The 22,427-nt window shown below is 38.1% G+C and overlaps 7 protein-coding genes across 7 annotated transcripts; 4 read left to right on the top strand and 3 right to left on the bottom strand.

Moving 5' to 3' along the window:
- Nucleotides 1–6: 6 nt before the first annotated feature.
- LOC130504188 (B3 domain-containing protein REM14-like) lies at nt 7–1,171 on the top strand. The gene is made up of 3 exons (XM_056998771.1): nt 7–84; nt 164–598; nt 702–1,171. Exons 1-3 carry the CDS (start codon nt 55–57, stop codon nt 945–947), a joined length of 711 nt encoding a protein of 236 aa, XP_056854751.1. The 5' UTR covers nt 7–54; the 3' UTR covers nt 948–1,171.
- A 377-nt stretch (nt 1,172–1,548) lies between these two features.
- Nucleotides 1,549–5,120, bottom strand: LOC130504187 (tRNA(His) guanylyltransferase 1-like). The gene is made up of 13 exons (XM_056998769.1): nt 4,857–5,120; nt 4,462–4,593; nt 4,310–4,354; nt 4,015–4,184; nt 3,824–3,909; nt 3,570–3,677; nt 3,188–3,444; nt 2,760–2,891; nt 2,636–2,680; nt 2,379–2,548; nt 2,175–2,260; nt 1,970–2,077; nt 1,549–1,825 (listed from the first exon to the last, which is right to left on the bottom strand). The coding sequence occupies exons 1-13, from the start codon at nt 4,958–4,960 to the stop codon at nt 1,691–1,693; spliced, it is 1,578 nt and encodes a 525-aa protein (XP_056854749.1). The 5' UTR covers nt 4,961–5,120; the 3' UTR covers nt 1,549–1,690.
- Nucleotides 5,121–5,801: 681 nt separating this feature from the next.
- Nucleotides 5,802–7,937, bottom strand: LOC108838707 (uncharacterized). The gene is made up of 3 exons (XM_056998770.1): nt 7,232–7,937; nt 6,250–6,573; nt 5,802–6,078 (listed from the first exon to the last, which is right to left on the bottom strand). The coding sequence occupies exons 1-2, from the start codon at nt 7,849–7,851 to the stop codon at nt 6,315–6,317; spliced, it is 879 nt and encodes a 292-aa protein (XP_056854750.1). The 5' UTR covers nt 7,852–7,937; the 3' UTR covers nt 5,802–6,078; nt 6,250–6,314.
- Nucleotides 7,938–8,334: 397 nt separating this feature from the next.
- Nucleotides 8,335–10,069, top strand: LOC130504185 (E3 ubiquitin-protein ligase SINA-like 2). The gene is made up of 2 exons (XM_056998767.1): nt 8,335–8,706; nt 9,110–10,069. The coding sequence occupies exons 1-2, from the start codon at nt 8,455–8,457 to the stop codon at nt 9,764–9,766; spliced, it is 909 nt and encodes a 302-aa protein (XP_056854747.1). The 5' UTR covers nt 8,335–8,454; the 3' UTR covers nt 9,767–10,069.
- Nucleotides 10,070–11,751: 1,682 nt separating this feature from the next.
- Nucleotides 11,752–13,453, top strand: LOC108847085 (40S ribosomal protein S3-2). The gene is made up of 6 exons (XM_018620256.2): nt 11,752–11,906; nt 11,994–12,141; nt 12,209–12,380; nt 12,664–12,718; nt 12,799–12,930; nt 13,028–13,453. The coding sequence occupies exons 1-6, from the start codon at nt 11,877–11,879 to the stop codon at nt 13,238–13,240; spliced, it is 750 nt and encodes a 249-aa protein (XP_018475758.1). The 5' UTR covers nt 11,752–11,876; the 3' UTR covers nt 13,241–13,453.
- A 643-nt stretch (nt 13,454–14,096) lies between these two features.
- LOC130504186 (importin beta-like SAD2) lies at nt 14,097–21,525 on the top strand. Its single transcript, XM_056998768.1, has 21 exons — nt 14,097–14,332; nt 14,509–14,741; nt 15,147–15,296; nt 15,645–15,807; nt 16,209–16,393; nt 16,473–16,646; nt 16,948–17,093; nt 17,174–17,297; nt 17,369–17,549; nt 17,828–17,987; nt 18,106–18,147; nt 18,236–18,354; nt 18,443–18,641; nt 18,944–19,075; nt 19,165–19,268; nt 19,632–19,811; nt 20,023–20,162; nt 20,257–20,396; nt 20,478–20,638; nt 20,730–20,856; nt 20,957–21,525. Exons 1-21 carry the CDS (start codon nt 14,240–14,242, stop codon nt 21,130–21,132), a joined length of 3,129 nt encoding a protein of 1,042 aa, XP_056854748.1. The 5' UTR covers nt 14,097–14,239; the 3' UTR covers nt 21,133–21,525.
- Nucleotides 21,526–22,016: 491 nt separating this feature from the next.
- On the bottom strand, nt 22,017–22,342 carry LOC130504189 (ras-related protein RABA5d-like; the record flags this gene model as incomplete). The annotated part of the gene is made up of 1 exon (XM_056998772.1): nt 22,017–22,342. A coding segment is annotated over one exon (326 nt), but the record flags the coding sequence as incomplete, so codon positions are not given.
- Nucleotides 22,343–22,427: the final 85 nt, after the last annotated feature.

Genomic DNA, 22,427 nt, shown 5'->3' with positions numbered 1-22,427 from the left:
AAAAGAGAAGCAGAGTGTTCTTCTTCAGATCCCTCTTGTTTCTTAGGGAATGTCATGCCTTCGACGCTACGCTATGACTCACTGGTATCCTACTCTTAATACTTACTAGTAGGATCTGTAGTTTGATCAGAAGTTCATGTTGTATTGGTAATGAATTTTCCAGAATCTTCCAATGAGTTTTGTGAGAGCAAATGGTCTAGAGACAAGATGTGGAGAGATTGTTCTGATGAATGAAAAAGGTAGATCATGGACTCTAACTTTAAAACCAAGACAATGTGGAAGAAGTCGCATCACAGGAGGGTGGAGAGGTTTCTGTAGTGCCAATGGACTCAAGGCTGGTGATCTCTTCACTTTCAAACTCATCAAAAGAGGTGCAACACTGGTTCTTCTACTTAAGTCTCCCTCCCAACAAGAAGATGAGGGCTCAGAAGCTGATGAGGAAATAGAGTCTCTTTCCACAGAATCTGACAGCCATGATGAAGAGAGCAACCAAGATGAGAAAAGGCGTATATCAATATGGAAAGCTTCATCTTCACCATCCCTAAACAGATTTGTGACATTAACTCTTAAACCTTACAATGTCACAAAGTGTATACTGGTTAGTTAGTTTCATCATCACTCAAAGCCAATATTGTCTTCTTTTTTTTTTCATTCTACTGAGTTTGATCTTCTTTTTAATTAAATAAAAATCTTTATTGCAGTTTCTTCCCAAACCCTTCACAGATCTACATGGCATCACTGTGGGAACGAAAATGAGTCTACTGGATAAACAGGGTGTGAAGTGGTGTACGAAACTGCGTTCTGAAGGTAAAAGAATCAGAATGGCAGGAGGATGGAAGGGTTTCTTCAAAGCTAACTGTGTAAAGACAGGTGAATCAATCAAGTTGAAGCTGATTTGGGAAGATGACACAAGTTGTGTCCTTAAGTTCTACTCCAAGGTGGAGTAGCCATGGATAAAATGGAAACTGTTTCAGCTTTGCTTTAGTACCAAAGACAAACTGAAACAAATCAATGTTGCTCTTCTTCTTCTTCTTCTTCTTTTTTTAAGGTAAGATTTAACAATGGTTTGCTTGCTTAGTGTGTATTTTAAGTATGTTGTAGGATCTGTGTCATTTGACTGACCTTGGTCTAGGGTACTATTATTTCATGGAATCTCAACTTGTCACAATAACACTAAGACCAATGACAGGAAAGATTAAAACATCATACGAGAGTTATTTTTTTTTTTTGAAACACCCTTCTATTAATTCCAACCATAAGAGTTAGTTGACAGCCATAAAAGCTTCAACCTCCAACAAACAAAGTTTTGCTAGTCTATCAGCATTAAGGTTTTTCTCTCTCGAAATCCAAGAGAAACAGATTACATCAAACGAGCCAGCCAACTCTTGAATATCAGAAACAGATTACATCATACGAGAGTTATTATAAATCTTATATTTCAGTATAAACATCTTTATAAGAGATGATTATTATTTTCAGCCAAAGTTATTTCATAAAAACTAAAATGATGATTTTTGTTTTAATGAAATTTAATGTTACTTATTTCAGTACCTAAAACTCTTTTGAATTATAAAATATGATGTGTAAACAGTTGAAAAATATTACCATGTTAACTAAAATTGATTCAGCATTGCCTTTCATTGTTGACGAAAAAGAAATATTCAAAAGGGAAGTGAAACTCAGCTGTTTTTTATGAATAGCTAAGAATGTGTGGATGTTCTTCCCAGAAACAGCGTTCGATGATGTTGCAATGATCTACCACCACTTCTCCCTCCTGTTTCAGTTTCTTCCCAGGGACTACTCCATTCTCCACTGCTGCAGCTTCCTGAAAATGAATATATTCAGACAACTGTTTGACAGGTAAACAAACTACAAAGCTCTTCAATGTTCTTCCTAAGATATGGAGTTCTTTAGCCAGTCCATTTGTGGTATATCTTCTTTCCCAACACAGATTACGGAAAATGCTAACCTTTAAGCGGAAAACAGACGATCCCATTCGAAAGATTAGAGGTAGTGAACTGTATTGAATCCCAAATTGATGGCTAAGAAGCTCGTTTTTCTCTCGTGTTTGGGTTCCCTAGAAAAGTCATTCACAAAAGAGCAAAGATATGAAGAACAATTTTCAAGTGTCACTCATGAGAAATGAAAGTTTGTTTCCAGCGTAACAAAAGGACCTTTAAGTAATCTTGGGATTGAGTTTTGGTTTTTCCAGACTTAACAAGCATCCAGAAACATGTGTTATACTGATTATTAATATGGCCTACCAACACAAGAAAAAAAAAACAGAAAGAAGACATGAGACTACTCATATAGTAAAGTTTCATTCAAAAGAGCTATATATGTTTCTAGACAATTTGAAAGACTTTTATTTTACTCACAGTCAACTTGTCTCCAAGCCAGATAATCCAAAAGGATCTTGTATGTTGGATAGCATACTGCTCGTCCATCGAATGATGGAGGGTACTTCAGTTCTTTGTGAGGGAAGAAATCTCTCCATTTTATCACATATGTGGATGTAAACAAGGATGCGATGGCTGATACTATTTGACTGCGAAACAATATCAGGAAATTAAGAACCAGTAGAATCAGGGAGATAGAGCCAAAACATGGTAGGGAGAAGAGAATTTAGTTTAACCTGGATTGTCTTTTGTAGAGCTCAGATTCTTTCTTCAAAACAAAGCTGGAATCAGTGATAAGCTTAATTAATACCTAAAGATATTCTATAAAACTTGATATAAAAGAGGTTCAGAAATAAAGACCTGTACTCATCACTGACACCATAGGCAAACTGTATATCTTCGAACTCCTCGAGAACAGCCACTGCACATGAATTCATAAGTTTCAGAGCTTGCTCATCATTTGGCTTCTCAAATTCATGAACGTCAGAAAATCTACCAAAATCCAAGAAAGCTTCATAAGTTACATTTGTTACGTTGATTAGTAGTTGAACTTTGTCATCTTATTGAAAATGCAAGTTAAGATTCAAGAACTAGAATACCCCCCTTGATTAAGGTAACCCACAACATAACATGAGCAAACACGAAGAGGCCAGCTAAAGAAGTATATCATTTGATGACATAGCTGAATCATAGGGAGCACATGGACTTGACTAGTCTAAGGCTTCAATGCAATATAATGTCTAACAAGGTTTAAGGAAACTTTAAGACAACAAAGTAAAGAATATTACCTGTGAAAGTGACAGCCGTCAATCCTAACCACGACCCAAGTTAAAGGTAACAGTTTGTTCTCAAACTCAAACGACCTAACAAAATCTGGTTCGATTCTGCCAATATCTTTCGTGAAGTGACCAAGCTCATTACAGAGGGAGGGATGCTCATTCCAAAAGCTTCTGGCAGCAATATTCTCCGAATGTACTAAAATAGCCTTTCTCCTCAATCTTTTTATAGGATTGCCATTCTCATCATGCTTTACAGTTTCTTCTACCTAAATGAAGTTTAATGAAAGTATTATAATAAGTTTTGATGGATAAACCAATATTATGATCAACAGCAAGCGAGAAGAATTGAAAAGGGAGTATATTAAAACAAGCATAAAAAATAAACAATCACCTTTGTCTTGAAAAGACATGATCCTTGGCGAAACAATTCAGGAAGCGTCTTGTAATTGATACCAAATTTCTGAAAGAGAAGCTCATTTTTCTGCTGCTTTTGTGTACCCTGCAGGTACCAACGAAAATAGACAAATAGTGTTGATCAAACAATGAAACATAATCACTATTAATAGAAAAACAGGCGATGGATGTAAAGGAACCATATAGTCATAATGATAAACACATTCCATGACCAAAGCACTAACGACACACCTTAAGAATCTCTTGTGTTTCACTTATGGTCTTTCCACTTTTAACTAACATCCAAAAACAAGTTTCATACTGATTCTTGGCGTGGCCTGTAACGAAGAAGAAACGGAATCTGTTAGTATCAACGGTATCTGGAACAGAAATTATCATGAAGGTGTGACAAGTAGAATGTTTGTGAGGTCAGAGTGCCTTACAGTCCTGTTGTCTCCACGCCAGATAAACTTGAAGAACCTCTGGCGATGCACAACTTACAACTTTCGAGCTAAAAGAAGGAGCATATTCTAGTTTTCTTTGGGGAAAGAACTCGTCCCATTTTGTTACATACGCTGCAGCAAAGAAGGAAGCTACCAACGACAAAATCTTACTGCATATTAGAAACAAAAACAAGAAAGTAAAAACTACTGAGTCAATCAGAGAACTGAAAACCACATATCATTATGCAAAAGGTTTTTCTCATGTCGATCAAGTTTAGACGAATCAAATCAAAACCTGGCTCGTCTCTGGTAGAATCTTGACGTTTTCTTGAATACAAAGCTACAAAAAGACAATTTAAAGGCGATATATACAAAGAATGAGAGGGAGTGTGACTGCAAAATCAAAGACAATAAAATAAATAAAGCCAACAAGGTGAAATTGGGAACCTGTATTCGTCACTGTATCCATATGCAAAGACGATATCAGGATACTCTTCCAAAACGGCGGCAGAACATGAATTCATCAGATTGAGGGTTGCTTCATCATTAGGCTTCTCAAACTCATGAACTTGAGCAAATCTATAGTGGTTTAAGGCGGTAAAAAAAAAAAATTAAACATTCTCGGCAAATAAATATAAAATACATCCTTGATTATAAGTTCAAGTTCCACGAACAATGTGAAACACTATCGACTCAGTGAGTGAACAACCTAAGGACATAACCATAACCATAACCAATACTAATATAAAAAGCAGAAGCTTCATCATATCGTTCCTTTACACAATCTCCACACACCATCAGCAATGACATTCTATAGATAGAATAAAAGTTGAGAGCTTTACCTAGAAAAATCACGACCGTTGATCCGAACAACGATCAGATTAGGAAACATGACTTCGTCTTCAAGTTCGAACGACTTGACATACTCGTACTTGCTATTCGCCATACTTATCCACGTTTTCAAACCATTCTATCTGCTTTCTTTTCTTCTTCTTTGATCTCTCTACTCTTCACTTTTTTGAACTTTTCACAGTTATCAGAAAACGAATTACAGTGGAGGAGGCGACGGCCCTTCTCCTCGGCTGGGCTTGTTCTGCCTTAGCTTTTAAAATTTAATTAATTGCAAAAACAAAACTTCTCAGCTGAACCGAACCGGCTACTATAAACCGAAAGCTGGCCGCACCATCGCCGTGATTTCAAATAATGGTTTAAAAGCACACTTATTAGACTAGACCCTAGAGAGGCTTAAATTAACCTAAACCGGAGGAGGTTAAAATAAACCTGAACCGGGGACCTCCGGTTAGGTGTATTCAGTGTATGGTTCGATTGGTTGAACTTCTCAACTCAAAAGTTGTTGGCAAACCAGATTACACGACCGACCGGTTTTCCTCAACTTTTCCGAACTCAATATTCCACTCTCTTTGTTATGACTTTCTTGTGGAAAGTGAAAACAATCGTTATTAACGTAAATATGTGTTTAGAACTAATCGAATTCAGAACAAATAAGATGAGAATAGATACATAAGCACAAACAAACCGTAAAACACGTTATGTGGATCCATTATCATCTTTTATAAAGTAATAAAAACTGTTGGATCTTCAACTCAACAACTACCACTCTTAACTACTAAGACCTTGTCTAAACTCTCAGACTATACTTACTTCTTAAACTGTAACAAAACCTGGCTCAGAGATGTTACACATACGTTTTTGTAGTCTCAACCATGCTTGCCACACGATTCAAACGCATAACATTCACCAAAGTATTCATTCGCAGAGCTTATGAAAACCGTGCATAAAAGAGGAGTTATATATGCAAAAAGATTTAAGCAACCAGACAGACACCTTATCACCAGTATGAACTCAAAAGTATATTTGTATCTTTAGACTTCTCTTCGCAAGTCATAGTTCAAAGAACAGATTTGTAAGTCTTAACTAAACTGTTGTGTGTCTATCTAGCTTGACCCGTAGGTGGCCAAGTGGGTTGTTTCCATGCTTTTGCATAAGAGATCGCTTGTGGAAGAGGTAATCTCATGTACAGTGCGGAGCTGAGTAACACCACGCCTGTTAAAAATAAAAAACAAACACTTCAGTATGCTTTGGTTATCCAGAATTACATCATAAACAGAGATCTCGTCACCTAGCTAAGAGACCAGCCTAACTGTGGCAAAATCAAAAGAGATTTTCAGCTGTGTCTTTCTCACTTAGAACAATACACTAGATTAAGTTCCTCACCATTCCCTTCTGGATGACTTAGTGCAACACCTTTCCTCTTTGGAACTCCAACGGCTTGACTCGGCTTACATTTCTTCTTTCACTACACTTTTAAGTTTACCTTCACTCCGTGGATTCTTTCTTTTACTTTGAATATGATGCACAAACGCAGCTACTATGACATGCAGCTTTGGAGGAGGCTTGCTTGCTGATGAGACACTGTGACCTGCATCCTTCAGAGCTTTAACAACTAGCTTTTGCGATTTCTGGAAGTGCACATTACACAGTGCAGGTACGGTCGATGCAAGTGTAGGTTTTCCACAGAGTAATGGGCCTGCAGGAGCTCTGAATGTAACAAAGCAAAACAAAAAAAAAAACGCAGTGCTGCATGAGAACTTCTAAAAAACAATCATCATGTGCTAATTACGAACCAGCAACATATATAAAAAATAAGGGCTGTAACAAACTGAATCTCATAATGATAGTCCTTCTGGAACCTGGTTGATGTTTTAACACTACCATCAGTATAACTATTCACTGAAATAACGCAGTACACCGGTAAACAAGGCTAACAACTCTACCAATCCCTTTTGAAACAGTTTCTTGGTTCATTACAAGACCAAAACTGCAAGTGAGTTTCATTACAACACCTTAACCCGACTATAGTATCTAACACGATTAATTTTCAGAAGCAGATAATACAAAGCAGAGATAACCAATTCTACCAATCCCTTCAGACACAATTCCTTGTTCATTACAAAACCAAAAACTGCATGCTAGTTCCATAACCATTGCATCATCATTACAACATCTTAAACCCAACTATAATATGCAATTAACACAATATGTAGCATATATTAATCTCAAACGCAAAGAAAAAAAAGCGAACCTTTTTAATAATAATTCTACCAATCCCCTTTGAAACAGCATCATTACAAGATCTTAACCTAACTATAATATTGTAATAACACATTCGAGCACAATTTAAAAAAAAAAAGCGAACCTTTTGATAACGTTGGTGCAACCGGTGTAGAGCTTCTGCTTGCTATCCTTGAGAATATGAAGCTGACAGTACTTGGTGAGAGGCATCGCTTTCGCTTTGCACCCATACATACAGCTCCCACAGCTACTACTGTTCGCATACTGTTCCACCTTAACGCCGTCATTGTTAGCTCCGTTATCTCCGCTACCTTCGACAACGGCGGCGTCGTTAGTTTCTCCTCCTCCTCCTCCTCCTCCACCACCGTCCGTCCTCCTCCTCTTATTCGCCTGATTCTGCTCGTCCTTGAACGGGCTGACGCCGTACCTCCAGTAGTACTCCCTGTGCTGCGCCTTGAGATCCTCCATCAGCGCCCAGTAGTGGTCCCTGTAGCACTTGGCGAGCTGCTTGAGGTTGTGCGATCGGCGGCGGAGGAGCTCCGGGCGCGTGAGGTGGGTGGAGCGCGAGAGGGTTTGGTCCTCCGGTGACATCGTGATCGGTGGGTTTGATGTGGACGGCGAGGCGTTAGGGTTAGGGTTGCGGATTTGGGGCTCTGATGAGGTGGAGGCCAGAGGGGTGGTGGGGAGGGAAGAGGGAGGCCTTGGGGGTTTCATGGAGAAAGGGTTCTTGGAAGCTGAGGCCATTGTCTTGTCGCCCGGAGATTTGAGAGCAGAGTCGAGATGAAAGATTAGTACTTTGGAAATAGGAATGTTTGATTTTCTTGACTGTTTTGGGTTTTTCTCTAAAAGACCCCTCAAATAATTTAGTTTTGCGAATTTACCTAAAACCATGTCTAATACATTTTGCTATATGTTCCTCTAAAATAACAATTTTCAATTATATGAAGAAATAAAAAATTATTATTCTTTTATTTATAGAAGAAAAAATAATAATCTCTATTTTAATAGAATAAATAGAGTGAGTTAGAGTAGACTTAATTCTAAGTACTGTATCATTATAGAGACAAACACAGAGAAGGGTAAAGGATGTATAATGTATATTCACTTTTGTGTATATAATAATGTATATTTACCGCATTGATAAAAAAATTATATATTCACTGCAATTTTCCTTAGTTTTATTTTCGAGGAGAAAAACTGTTTTTTTTTAAAACGGCAGAATCGTATTGGTCAAAAAAAAAAAGGCAGAATCGTAAAATATGAGATAGCCATTCACTTCTACTGAGATCCGACCATAAAAGAGCATAAAATGAGTTAGATTCTTACACATTGTTTATTTCGGGAGCCATGGTGAGAGATACGAACGCCGAACAAGTCCTCGCCGGAGAAGCGTCGAGTAGCCGCCCGAAAAGGCAGCGACTCTCCTCCCCTGTCGAAGAAGAAGCAGAAGGCGGCGAGAATGTTGGAGAAGTAACGGCGACAGTAGCCGCCGGTGACGACGAGGTTACAACAACGGAGGTACGATCAGGAATGCTGATGGATCTGGATCTTCTCGACTGTCCTGTTTGTTGCCACCCACTGACAAATCCTATCTTTCAGGTCTCGTTTCTTCTTTCCTCCTTGTCTGTAAAGGAAGCATCTTTCATTACAGAACATCACTGAAATGTACATACCATGTTAATCCTTCACTGTCTTCTTTTCTTCTTAGTAGTTAAACCGGTTATCTTAAAAATTGCATTTTTTTTTTTTGCATTAGGGAGATGTTAATCGAACAAAAGGAAGCATCTTTCATTACAGAACATGGCTGAAATGTACATATGATGTTTATTATTTTTTTAAATGCGTGATTTTGCATTAGCAAGATGTTAATCAGATTAAAGGAAGCATCTTTCATTACAGAACATCACTGAATATGTACATGATGCATATATAACACTTTTTACAAGACTCGTTACAACTTTGATAATGATAACATCTTTTTTATTTTTTTTTGCAATCTCAGTGTGACAATGGACATATAGCTTGCTCTGATTGCTGTACCAACCTGAGGAACAAATGCCCTTCCTGCACTTTGCCCATTGGTATCCACCGATGCAGAATCATGGAGAGAGTTGTGGAAGCAACCATGGTCCCATGCCCTAACGCAAAACATGGCTGCACCGACAAGTTCCCTTACGGCAAAGAGTTGGACCATGAGAAGGAATGCAGTTTCGCCCTATGCTACTGTCCTGCATCAGACTGCAACTACGCTGGTCTGTGCAAGGATCTCTACCATCACTACCATGCTAACCACCGTGGCTCACCTGAAACTTTCAAATCTGGCGTTGACGTGGACAGATGGATGCACATCAGTGATAAGATTTTAGTTCTTCAGGAAGGTAGAGGAGGTCCGTTAGTTGCGGTTCAGTGTTTCGAGGAGGAACGAGGAGTGAATGTGACTGTGAACTGTATAGCACCTTGTGCTCCTGGAGTTTCAGAGTTCTCCTATCAACTCTCGTGCTCGCACAGAGGTAAAACAATGTCGTTTCGATTCGATGAGATGAATAGGATTCAGAAAGTGAGCTTCCAAACTCCTGAGGAGGACTTCATGTATGTTCCTCGCTATTTCTTGGCTGGACGGGAAAGATTGAAGATGAATATTTGCATACGAGGAGAATAACTAGAAATGAAAACATGATGGGGACTTGGGGAGGCTGAAGTTGTTGACAAAGCTAGTAGTAGTATTTGTGTTTATCATCTAAATATTTGCTTCACTGTTGGACTAGTTCGGAATTTATCTATTAGTTTCATTGGTCTTTAGCCAAATTCTCGCTAGAGGAAGGCTAACTCCAAGTATCAAGACTCAAGTTGTTGACAAAGTTAGTAGTAGTTGTTGTGTTTATTATCTTAAGTAGTTGCTTCACTGTAACTCTGTAAGACTTGTTCTGGACTTGGCTATTTTGGACTCGATCTGTTTTAGTTTCTTTGGTCTCTCTGTGGTTTTTAGCCAGTTTCTTGTCTGTTGCGCCGTGAGCGGGGGAAGGGGGGGGGGGGGGGTGATTGCAATCACACTCAGAATATATAACATTTAACCAAATCTTTATATCATTTACTCACCGGTAACCGATACACAAAGAAAGATAGAACCATAAAAAAACGAAAAAGTTGTAAAATTTAATCACGTCAACTAGATTTTGACCCGCGCTTTCAAAGCGCGGGTTTATTTCCTTTATTTTTTTTAAATTGACAAATATTTAGGAGATGTCATATTTTCATATATTTGTTTTTTTTATAAAACTTAAGCTTTTATCTTTCTTTATCGTGTTTCATTTTAAAGAGTATAGGCATGAGCACATATCCGGACCCGAAGAACCAACCCGAAACCGACCCAAAAATCAGGGTCTCGAACCCGAACAGACCCGGGGTAAATATTCGAATGAGTTCTAAATTACTATATCCGAAGAACCGGTCCCGAGCCCGATCCGAACCGAGAACCGAATGAGTACCCGAAGATATTCGAAATGTGAATATATATCTAAAAATATATATTATAATTATATATATATTATTTTTAATATTTTAATTTAATATTATAAGTTAACTATAGTAGTTATTTTCGGTACTTTGAGTATTTTTGGATAAAATATGATAGTTTGAATAATAGTTTACCCAAAAAACTGTATAGAATGAATATTTTTGGTTATTTTTGGTTACTTTTAGTATTTGGATACAAAAATTTGAACCGAATCAGATACTTTGGTTACTTTGAATACAAATAACCGAACCCGTTTTAGATACTTTGGTTATTTGATTATTTTTCAGGTTCTTATGCATGAGAACCGAATCCACCCGGACCCGAATTTTATAATACCTGAATGGGGTTTAATTTCAAAATCCGAAAAACCCGATACCCGAAAGAACCAATGCGTACCTGAATGTATATCCGAACGTCCATGTCTAATGAGTATTTATGTTTAGAAAATTAAACTTTAATGAATTAAGTTGGTATAACTCTGATAAATTAGTTTTATTATGTGCTTAATCTTTTAATAAAAAATTATATACTTTTAATAAATATTTATACTTTTCAATCAAAAATCAATTTTTATGAATGCTTAAATTATATTAAAAATAAAAATATAATAATTAATTGATTAATTTTTGTTCACTACACAAAATATTAAGAATGATTGAAAATAAATTATTTGAAGTTGGAGAAAAAAATAAAAATTGAATCTGATTTTTTAGTTGACCCAAATGGCCCAAGAGAGATGATGTGAGCAGTGGGTTGGATCCAAAAAAAAAGACCCAACATAGATGTGCTATTAATATTACTTGATTGCCCTTAATGAAATATGTAATGTTAGTAAATAAAAGGATATTTTTAGTAAAAAGATCAATAGGATCCTGCTTTAATAGTATAGATATTACTGTCATATTCTTAATTTTTTTTTTCCAGAAGTTTTCTATATCTACTACGCACTAGCCAAGAAAGAGTGTATTTGACTCATTTGACTCACTTCGCCCGTTTTAATTTCTTTGAGTTTTGCCATACATTAATTTATTTGAGCTTTTTTTTTACTTCTTGAGAACTTCAGATAAACCCATTGAAGCGAGAAAAGAAAAAGCCCAGTAAAAGCCCAGACCAGTGATCTTGAGTTTCTAACCTAGATATAAATACAAAACATCTAGTAGTGATGACTTCGCACCTCAGCGCAGCGCTTCACCATCTTCTCGAGATTACTTCAGGACTTTAGGGTTTCAGTGATCCGCAGCTGCACACATCAAACATGGCGACTCAAATTAGCAAGAAGAGAAAGGTGAGCCTGCTTGTAAACTTGTTCTCTCGTCAAATAGATCTCTTTTCGCTGCATCGTATGTTGAACTGATTCCTTGAGTTCTGTTAGTTTGTAGCTGACGGTGTGTTCTACGCCGAGCTGAACGAGGTTTTAACGAGAGAGCTTGCGGAAGATGGTTACTCTGGTGTGGAAGTTAGGGTTACTCCAATGAGGACTGAGATTATCATCAGAGCCACACGTACTCAAAATGTTCTCGGTATGTTCAATCTAACCTTCCTTTTGAATCGAAAGCTTTGGACTTTATGTTATTTGGTTGTTTATAGGTGAGAAGGGGAGGAGGATCAGAGAGTTGACATCTCTTGTTCAGAAGAGATTCAGGTTTCCTCAAGACAGTGTTGAGCTTTACGCTGAGAAGGTGACCAACAGAGGTCTCTGCGCTATTGCACAGGCTGAGTCTCTCCGTTACAAACTCCTCGGTGGACTTGCCGTTCGCAGGTTCGACATCTATCTTATACATTTCTGTGTTAGCTTACTCATATAATGAAGTCACATTACATGGTAATAGATAGGATTAAAGTTTATAACTTTTGTCATTTTTAAGAAAAGTGATTAAAGCTTATTTGTAGAAGTCCTATCTTTCATGGGCAATCTAAGATTGTCTCGCTCTATAATTGGGTTGTATTTGCATTAGACAAGGTTTGAGCAAGGTCTTGGCTAGTTGCTGAGTATATGTTGAGCGTTGTGATGTTAATATTGCAATGGTATTTGTGTTGTATAGGGCTTGCTATGGTGTCTTGAGATTCGTCATGGAAAGTGGTGCTAAAGGATGTGAGGTGAGTACAGACCCCTGTGTTCTCTAATTGTTTTTCATCTATTAAATGTCATCTTAACACAAATGCTTACTTACTGTCAGGTCATTGTGAGTGGAAAGCTTCGTGCAGCACGTGCCAAGTCCATGAAATTCAAGGACGGTTACATGGTTTCGTCTGGTCAGCCAACCAAGGATTACATCGACTCTGCTGTCAGACATGTTCTGCTTAGACAGGTTAGTGTGTTTCTTCTTCTGAGTTCCCCACTAAGTGAATAAAATATGCTAGCGATGTCTAAATTCTAGACTCTGGTTGAAACTCTCAAATGTGCAGGGTGTTCTCGGAATCAAGGTGAAGGTCATGCTTGACTGGGACCCTAAGGGAATAAATGGACCAAAGACACCATTGCCTGATGTTGTCATCATCCATACCCCCAAGGAGGATGATGTCAACTCTGCTCCTGCTCAGGTTACTGCTCCGGCTGCCCTTGCACCGGAAGCTCCCCTCACAGCAGTAGACTACCCTGAGATGATCCCAGTCGCCTAGAAGAAACCCTTTGGTTACTCTTACCATGGGATACTTCTGTTTTTGTTATAACTATTCTGTGTCTCTTGATACTCGGTAGTTGTTTTTCTAAATCCTCCAATTAGACAAGTTTTTTTTCTCATGGTTCCAAACTTATGTCAATTATTTTTTAGACTGGATGCTTATGTTCAATGGAATTTTTGGTCTTAATAAGAACAAAAATTACTACTACAACATATTATTATGAAACAGAGAATAACAATTGCCTCTTCTATATAATGTTATCCTCTGTGTGGTCGAGTATCTCACTTTTGTAGTTAGATTCTATAAACAGATTGAGCTGTCACTCTACAAAAATAATGAATCAGACACCAGAAAGTTAATGTTCTAGTGGGGGTCTCTCTCAGGCTGCATAGCTAATATGTCCTGTCCTTATCTCAAGATGTATAGAGATGTCCTTACCTTGGTCTTTCTGATTATGTGAGTCAAGTCCCCCTTTTCTGCCTCTATAAAGGAAAAAAAAAAGAGAATGCAACTCTAGCTTTACAAAAGGAGTTACTTGTGATCGACGAAGTTATACTAATCACTAAATTTGTATCTGTAGACAGGAAAATGGACTGTGGCAAAGTTAACAACACATTGCTCTCTTGGTATAAGGAGCTACAACATCCAAAAAGGGATCATTTTACTAATTCTGTCTGTAGCTTCACTCCCTTATCGGACCCGGTTCGAATTAAACTGGCTCAATTAACGGACCGGTTCGAGTTAAACCGCGGGCTTTATAGACGAACCTTGCTTGAATTAACCCGGGTCAATTAAAAGAAAAATAGTGGGTAGTTAGTTAAACAACCCTAGGGATGATTCGATTAAAAAAACGATCTATTATATGATTCGACTCCTCCAGCTCGCCAACTATCATCTTCTTCCTACGAGCTCTCCTACTAGTTGTTTGAACGGAGAAATTCAAAATCGAATCCACCACTTCCTCTGATCATCCCTTCCTAGTATATTCTTTCTAGGATGGATCTGCCTAGTCTCGCTCTGATCCTCCGAGCCGCCGCTCTCAGCCCCAATCCAGATGAACGCAAAGCTTCTGAGCAGCAACTCAATCAGGTCTCTCTTGAATTCTCGTAAGCTGTATACACAAAGGTTGCTAGTTCTCGATGTAGGCATAAGACTGTTCACAGATCGATACGGTGTTATATGACTTACTATTTTTAATACACTTGAGTTCAATTTTTTGAGTACCTGATGCCGGATTGTTTCTGGCTGTGTTCTCTGTGTTTCAGTTGCAGCACACGCCGCAGCACTTGGTGAGATTGCTCCAGATAGCTGTGGATGGGAACTGTGACATGGCAGTGCGTCAAATCGCTAGTATTCAGTTCAAGAACTTCATTGCTAAGCACTGGTCACCTGAAGGCTCGGGTGCGGGAGAGCAGCAGCAGAGGATATTGCAAAGCGACAAAGAATTGGTGAGGGATAACATACTCGTCTATGTCACTCAAGTTCCAACTTTACTCAGGTAAATTTGCTACTTAGCTCTGGGACTCTTATCATTCTAGTCATCCGGCTTATTTTTTTTTTAATTGGCTCGTTTATTTGTGGTTTCTGGTAATTTGTGTCTCTGACGTCTGTGTGATTTTTTTGAAAAGATGACATAATTTGTCTGATAGATAGTGTCTTCAAGCTGGTTGACCTCACTTTTTGTTTTACTTTAACCTGCAGCAGACTCATATGTGTATCATGCATTGTATATGTGTATTTGCATTGTCCCTAGTCGCTACATGTGTGGATGTTGGATGATATCTTAAGAAGTTGGCATTTTTTCTTAAGCCTTGATTAACAACCCGATTTTTGTTTTTGTCTTTTTTTTTTCTTAACGGCAATTATAATTGTCCTCATTTTCCCACTTTATTTCCTAATCCAGATCACAACTTGGAGAGTGCCTCAAGACTATTATATATGCTGACTACCCAGAACAATGGCCGCGTCTTCTCGATTGGGTGAACTACAACTTGCAGAATCAACAAATTTATGGAGCTCTGTTTGTGCTACGGATACTCTCGAGAAAATATGAGTAAGTTACATCACTTTCCATTCCGTATTCTCGTTCCCGTGTGTATGATTCAAAGATTTTTTTGTTAAAATTTAGGTATTTCAGTGTAGCACACCGAGTAAAATCTTTAGGTGGTAGCCACTCCTGATTAGAGAGTTAAAGGGAAGATATAATTGTATTGGCAAATGAGTGTTAAGTGTTAAAAAGTGTAGAATACAATACAATGCTGTACGTGGCTCTTTCAAACACTATTCATAATGTCTTATGAAGTTTATATGAGTTCCAGCTATAGGAACGCAAGGTGTGTATTACATTGTTTATGCATAAGTAGCACATCCCCTTGATTTTGTTTCATTATTTTGGTTTTAGGTTCAAGTCAGACGAAGAGAGAACACCTGTTACCCGCATTGTGGAGGAGACGTTTCCTCTACTTTTGAATATTTTTAATGGGCTTATACAGATAGAAAATCCATCACTTGAGATAGCAGAGCTCATGAAGCTGATATGCAAAATATTTTGGTCATCCATATATGTAAGTCGCTAGTAGAATCAGTTAATTGTGCTTCTCTCTGTGGAATTTTGCATATTGTTTTGTGTAGTATTTATTTATCAAAGGGTAAAATGTGTGACAAGAACTCCTAGATAAGTGGTTATAACTCCACTTGTTATCCCTGTCTCTGTTTTCTAGTATTTGAGATTATCACATGCATTGCATGGTGTCTTTATCATATTAGCAATTGGCAACTTTACTTGTTGAACTCCTCTGGTTTAGCGAAACCCCAATAAATTAACAAAATATTGGCATCATAGGCTTCCCAAAGCTATCACTGTTCTTGTTTTATTTCCATGATGATTTATGATATCCTGATCTTCATTTTTAGTACTTTCCAAAGGTTCGCCACATGATTCATTTTGTTTTATTTTCTGTGGCAGCTGGATCTCCCAAAGCGATTATATGATATAAACTTGTTCAATGCATGGATGGTTCTGTTCTTGAGTGTTTCGGAGCGTCCTGTTCCAGTTGAAGGCCAGCCTATGGATCCGGAACTTAGAAAATCTTGGGGCTGGTGGAAGGTCAAGAAGTGGACAGTGCAGATTTTAAACAGGCTCTACAGTCGGTAAGTCTCTGAAGCCTGTATGTTGAAAAGAATACTCTTGGAAGGTCCACTGAAATTTTGTGAACATTTGTTGTGACAGGTTTGGAGACCCGAAACTTCAAACTCCCGAATGCAAACCTTTTGCCCAAATGTTTCAAAAGAGTTATGCAGGCAGAATTCTGGAAGGCTACCTAAATCTTCTGAATACAATTCGTGTTGGAGGCTATCTTCCTGATAGAATTATCAATCTTCTCCTTAAGTACATAAGCAACAGGTTTGTGTTACTTTTAGTTTCAGTGGCATACTTGTATGCATTCAGTATGCCCACCTGGCTGACTTAAATTCTCATTTCCCTGGCATTATAGATTTGGTTTTTGGTCAACGTATTTATACTTGCTGATTTTAATTAGAAACTTTTAGATGGTTATCTGTTTGTTTTATTAGTAATTTCACACTATTCGACCTTATCATGTGTTCAGTGTATTTTGCCATTTCTCCCTGTATTTTGGCATGTGGTATTATTTCTTGTTGAAGGGAGTTCTTTATCCTTCGACACTAATTCATTGTTTCTGCAGCATTTCGATGAAAAGCATGTACAATTTGCTGCTGCCTCGGCTGGATGTTCTGCTCTATGAGATTGTTTTCCCTCTAATGTGCTTTAATGACTCTGATCAAAAACTTTGGGAGGAAGACCCACATGAATATGTGAGGAAAGGTTACAGTAAGTATTAAAAATAGTGTGACTTCCTGAGAAGTTTCAAAGATATTAGATTGAATGATATTTTCTGTGCTGCATTGCAGATATTATTGAAGACTTGTACAGTCCGAGAACAGCGTCTATGGATTTTGTAAATGAATTGGTCCAAAAACGTGGGAAAGAGAACCTTCCGAAATTTGTTCAGTTTGTTGTAGGGATCTTCAGGAGGTATTCCATTTGAGCTCTTCTGCTTCGGTCTTCTTCTTCCTGTTGTGAACTTGTTTTCCCACTTTTTATAGTTATGACGAAGCTCCTGCTGAACATAAGCCTTATCGTCGAAAAGATGGCGCGATGCTTGCTGTTGGAGCACTTTATGATAAACTGAAGCAAACCGATCCCTATAAATCTGAGCTGGAGCATATGTTAGTGCAACATATTTTTCCGGAATTCAATAGTCCAGCTGGACATCTTAGAGCGAAGGTATTTACTGTTTTGGCTTCTTAAACCTTGTCATGGATGCCTCAGCAATCCATGGTTGCCATAGTAGGAATACTTCTCAATTTATTTAAAAACTTTCTGTGTATCATTTCTTCAAAGAATTGTTGAACGAGAGGAGAAATAAAAAGAAATGATAAATGATTGCTATACTTGGGCGAATGCTACAAAGTTGTGGATATTTTAGGATAAACTTCCTATTTCATGTCCAGTATTAGATAGTATATTCTTTGGTAGCCCCTTGATGTTTCTTTTGGACGTAGGCCGCATGGGTAGCCGGGCAATATGCCTATATCAACTTCTCAGATCAGAACAACTTTCGTAAAGCACTACATAGTGTTGTCGCGGGAATGCGCGATCCTGATCTTCCTGTCCGTGTTGATTCAGTTTTTGCATTACGTTCATTTGTTGAGGCGTGCGAGGGTATGTGCTTCTCTCCTATGCATTTATATGTGTGATTCTGTTTGCATTTGTTTACCCGTGTGCATTGTCTTTTTGAATGTCTGTATGTGGCTGATTATAACTCTGGTCACACTTGCAGATTTGAATGAGATACGTCCAATCCTCCCTCAATTACTTGATGGTAGGTAAACCTTTTCATAAAAACCAGATGGTCTGTATCGTCGGAGTAAACTAATACTTTAACTTAATGGTAATATTGTTCCTATCAGAATTTTTCAAACTCATGAATGAGGTAGAGAACGAAGACCTTGTTTTTACTTTGGAGACCATTGTCGATAAGTTCGGTGAGGAGATGGCTCCGTATGCTTTTGGATTATGCCAAAATCTGGTAAGAAAATGAGCTCGCTCATGTGTATAGTTGTTTTGAATAATTTGAACTTTGAGATATATTTATTCCTGCCTCTCTTTTTACTCAGGCGGCTGCATTTTGGAGGTGCTTAAACACGTCAGAAGCCAGTGATGATTCGGATGATATGGGAGCTTTAGCTGCAGTTGGTTGTTTGCGTGCCATAAGTACAATCCTTGAATCTGTCAGCAGTCTTCCTCAGCTGTTTGTTGAAATAGAACCAACGATACTTCCAATACTGCAGAAAATGTTGACCAGTGATGGCCAAGGTAAACTGATGTATTAAAATACTTCTAGAGTTTTTCTCATTTACCTCTAGTCCTTAGTTTGTGGACTACAAGCATATTTAAGTTATGTTGTGTATAGATGATGGACTTTTGAACTGAATTGTTCGCCATTTTGATTAAATTCCTTCAGTAATAGTATGCATTTTCAGATAGGACATATAGCCGTTGTCTTTTTTTTTTTTTGTAAGCCTTTTGTCGTGTAGCAGCACTAGAACTCATGATCAATTTTTTTTTTTCAAATAGAAACTAAAGCATTTAAATTCTCATCCTATTTTCTTTGGCAGATGTATTTGAAGAAGTTTTGGAGATTGCATCATATATGACCTTTTATTCACCTAACATTTCCTTGGGCATATGGGGTCTCTGGCCATTGATCGTGGAAGCGTTGAACGATTGGGCAATTGATTACTTTCCAAGTATGGCTTCTCTCGTACCTGTTTTTCTGTATAGTTCACTCTGACACTGCGGAACTTCCATTCACTAAGTTATTTTTTTGAAAATGTAGATATTTTGGCTCCGATGGACAATTTTATATCAAGGGGAACTGCTCGTTTCCTCACTTGCAAGGAGCCCGACTACCAGCAAAGCCTATATAATGTTCTTTCAACTGTAAGTATATCTTCCAATAGTTAAGAGTTCATGTATGTGGTCTGTACTTGTTATATTCTGATCTGTAAGGGTATAAATTTTCGTACGTGTCATGAAGGATAAAATCTTCCATTAGTATAACATAAATTGCGAGTTACCCATGCCTTCTGGCACAGTATTATTGGCCGCGAGTGTATTGGGTAACAGTAAAAACATATTCATTTAGCATTAAATATAACAATTCTTGCTGCCGTTGAGTGAAGATGTTGTACATGTATAAACGTTTTCCAAGTTTTTATACCCCAGCAAATCACTCATCACTTACATACAATACCATTTGTTACCTTCATAGCTAATTTATATCTCGCGTTTCTGTTTCTACAGCTTATGACCGACAGAAACATAGAAGACAGTGAAATTGAAGCAGCTCCAAAGCTTATTGAAGTTGTTTTCCAGAATTGCAAAGGGCAGGTGGATCAGTGGGTTGAACCATATCTACGACTCACTATTGATCGGTTACAACGAGCAGAGACTTCATACTTAAAATCTCTTCTTATACAAGTGGTAAGAACTGTGTGGCTGTGATTCCAAATTTCCATCATTGTTTTATATGAATCAGGCGGGCTTGCATGAATTTATTCCATTGCTGTGTTGATGTTTACAATGATTAATTGAACTTTCTTTGCAAGAGAACCACCATATATCTGCTACAGCTAAATTTTTTTCTTTGTTGATCACAAGTCCTCAAAAAAAAAATCATGATGTGTATTGGCAGGTGGCAAATATGCTTTACTACAATCCAGGTTTGACGCTTGGTGTGTTGCATAACACAGGGCTTGCTTCAACAGTGTTTGATATTTGGTTCCAGATGTTGCAACAAAAGAAAAAGAGTGGCCTGCCAGTAAATTTCAAAAGGTATATTTGATGCTATTCATTAGGTCCTATCTTGTTCGTGGTAGCTTTAAGTGTAACGGTCAACTGATAAGGCGGTTGCTCCTTTTTTTACTAGGGAACATGATAAAAAGGTTTGCTGCTTGGGTTTGACTTCGTTACTTGCTCTCCCTGGTGGTCAATTCCCCGACGAAGCTCTGCAACGTGTTTTCAGGGCAACACTTGATCTTCTAGTTGCATATAAGAATCAGCTAGCTGGTATGTTATGCACATGATCCTTTTTCTCTCTACTTGGCGTGGTAACGTTTACAATTATTCCCTTTCCGATATCTCTCTCAGAAGCAGCAAAGGTGACAGAAATAGATTATGAGGATGAGATGAATGGACTCGAGACTGATGAGGACGAGGATGATGATGGGTCTGATGGGGAGATGGGCATGGATGATACAGAGGATGGAGATGAAGCAGAAAGCATGAAACTGCAGAAGTTAGCTGCACAGGTTTGTCAAGTGCTTGTATCACTTCCTCTGCCAAATATGCTCTACTTTTTCTGGAACTGACTCTTTGCCAATTCGCTTGTTCGTTTTCCAGGCCAAGTCCTTCAGATATGTTGATGAAGATGACGATGATTCTTATGATGACTTTAGCGATGACGATGTGTTCCAGTCACCCATCGATGAGGTGGATGCCTTTGTATTCTTTGTCGACGCTATCAGAGGTACCGCTATATAAAATCTTCTGATCACCATTCTCGGGGCACACGATACTATAGAGACCAGTGAACACCTTGCTTATTCGCATCCTTGTCCTTTAAACAGTTATGCAGGCATCAGACGCGCAGAGGTTTCAGAACCTTAACCAGTCACTGGACTTCACTTATCAGGCGATTGCAAACGGAATAGCACAACACGCAGAGGTGAGAAGAGTGGAAATCGAGAAGGAGAAGCAAAAGAAGGCAGCAGAAGTTGCTGTTACTCCTGTTCCTGCTATATGATCTTAAAGTCTGGATGATCAAAGTAATAGATACGATTCCCGTGTGGTTGCGGTCAGAAGATTTGAATGTTTTGGTGAGATTGATTGACCCAGATGATGGTCTGAAGTCTTCTTCGTCTTGCATGGTTCTGGTGTTGTGTTTTGCGTCACTTCTGGATTGGGTATACTCATAAGGGAGAGATTTTTTTTTTTTGGGTGGGGGAGATTTTATGTACTCTTCAGACTACGTTGCTCACTACTGCACACATTGCGTCTTGTCTTTTTGGGATGTGTTAGTTTTGTCAGGAAAGTTCCATTGGTTTATTTTTGGGATCTCACATAGAGATCAGCAAAGGTCACTCATCAGGTTGTACGACCATTCTTTCATAAAGTGAAAAAGTTATATCATACAAAATTTCCTTTACTGTAGTAATGTATTTGAAATCCCAGCATAAAATTTCGTTTACATTATTTATTACTCATTACTCAATGAATTAAAGTTGATAAATTGTCTTAAATCTCTTAAATAACAATATCAAAAAAAAAAAAAATCTAGATTTAACCAAAAACGTGATTTTAGCCTGTTACAGTTTCTGCACTGTGGAGTTGTTAACTTGATGTTCAAGCAACATTGTAATCCTCCAGCTAAGATAACTAACCGCCGTAAATCAAGACCAAGGTTAGCTTGCTTTATTGAGATGTCAAAATACTAATCTGCTTGAAATGTCAAAAACATCTTCCTCATCAGTTGGTTTTGAAAATTACAGATTTAAATCTGTATGATCTTTTGCTTTTATTTTTCTATAGGAGAAACAAAACAAAAGTAAATCTTATGAAACTTTGTGTGTTGAATGTAACAAATGAAGCAAAAGAAAAAATAATTTAGAAACCAAGATATGAGGGAGGTCAAGAGGAAGAACAGCAAGAGAAACCGAACCCTTGCGTAGATCCCTTATTGTCGTCCTTAACGAGACTTACTCGGCTGTTCCACTTCAGTTCGGTTTTATGCGTATCGGAGTTGAGTTGTTTCCTGCTAACATTGGCGTAGATGTCGCGGATCACCATTTCAAAAGCTGTTTTAACGTTTGTTGAATCGAGAGCCGATGTTTCCATAAAGAACATTCCTTGGGTTTCCGCTAGGGCTTTGCCTTCTTCGACGCTAACCGTTCTCATGTTATCTAGGTCGCACTTGTTCCCCACCAGCATCCTCGCCACCGTTGTATCTGAATGTGCTGCCAAAAACAAAAAAAATCAGCAAAGTTTTACCAAACCAACATTCATATGGAATTTTACACACAAACTCAGGGTAAATGTAAT

The sequence above is a fragment of the Raphanus sativus genome, unplaced genomic scaffold, assembly GCF_000801105.2.
Source record: "Raphanus sativus cultivar WK10039 unplaced genomic scaffold, ASM80110v3 Scaffold1403, whole genome shotgun sequence".
Lineage (NCBI taxonomy): Eukaryota > Viridiplantae > Streptophyta > Magnoliopsida > Brassicales > Brassicaceae > Raphanus > Raphanus sativus.
The sequence above is the reverse complement of the archived record's forward strand: the minus strand, read 5'-3'. Positions and strand labels throughout refer to the sequence as shown.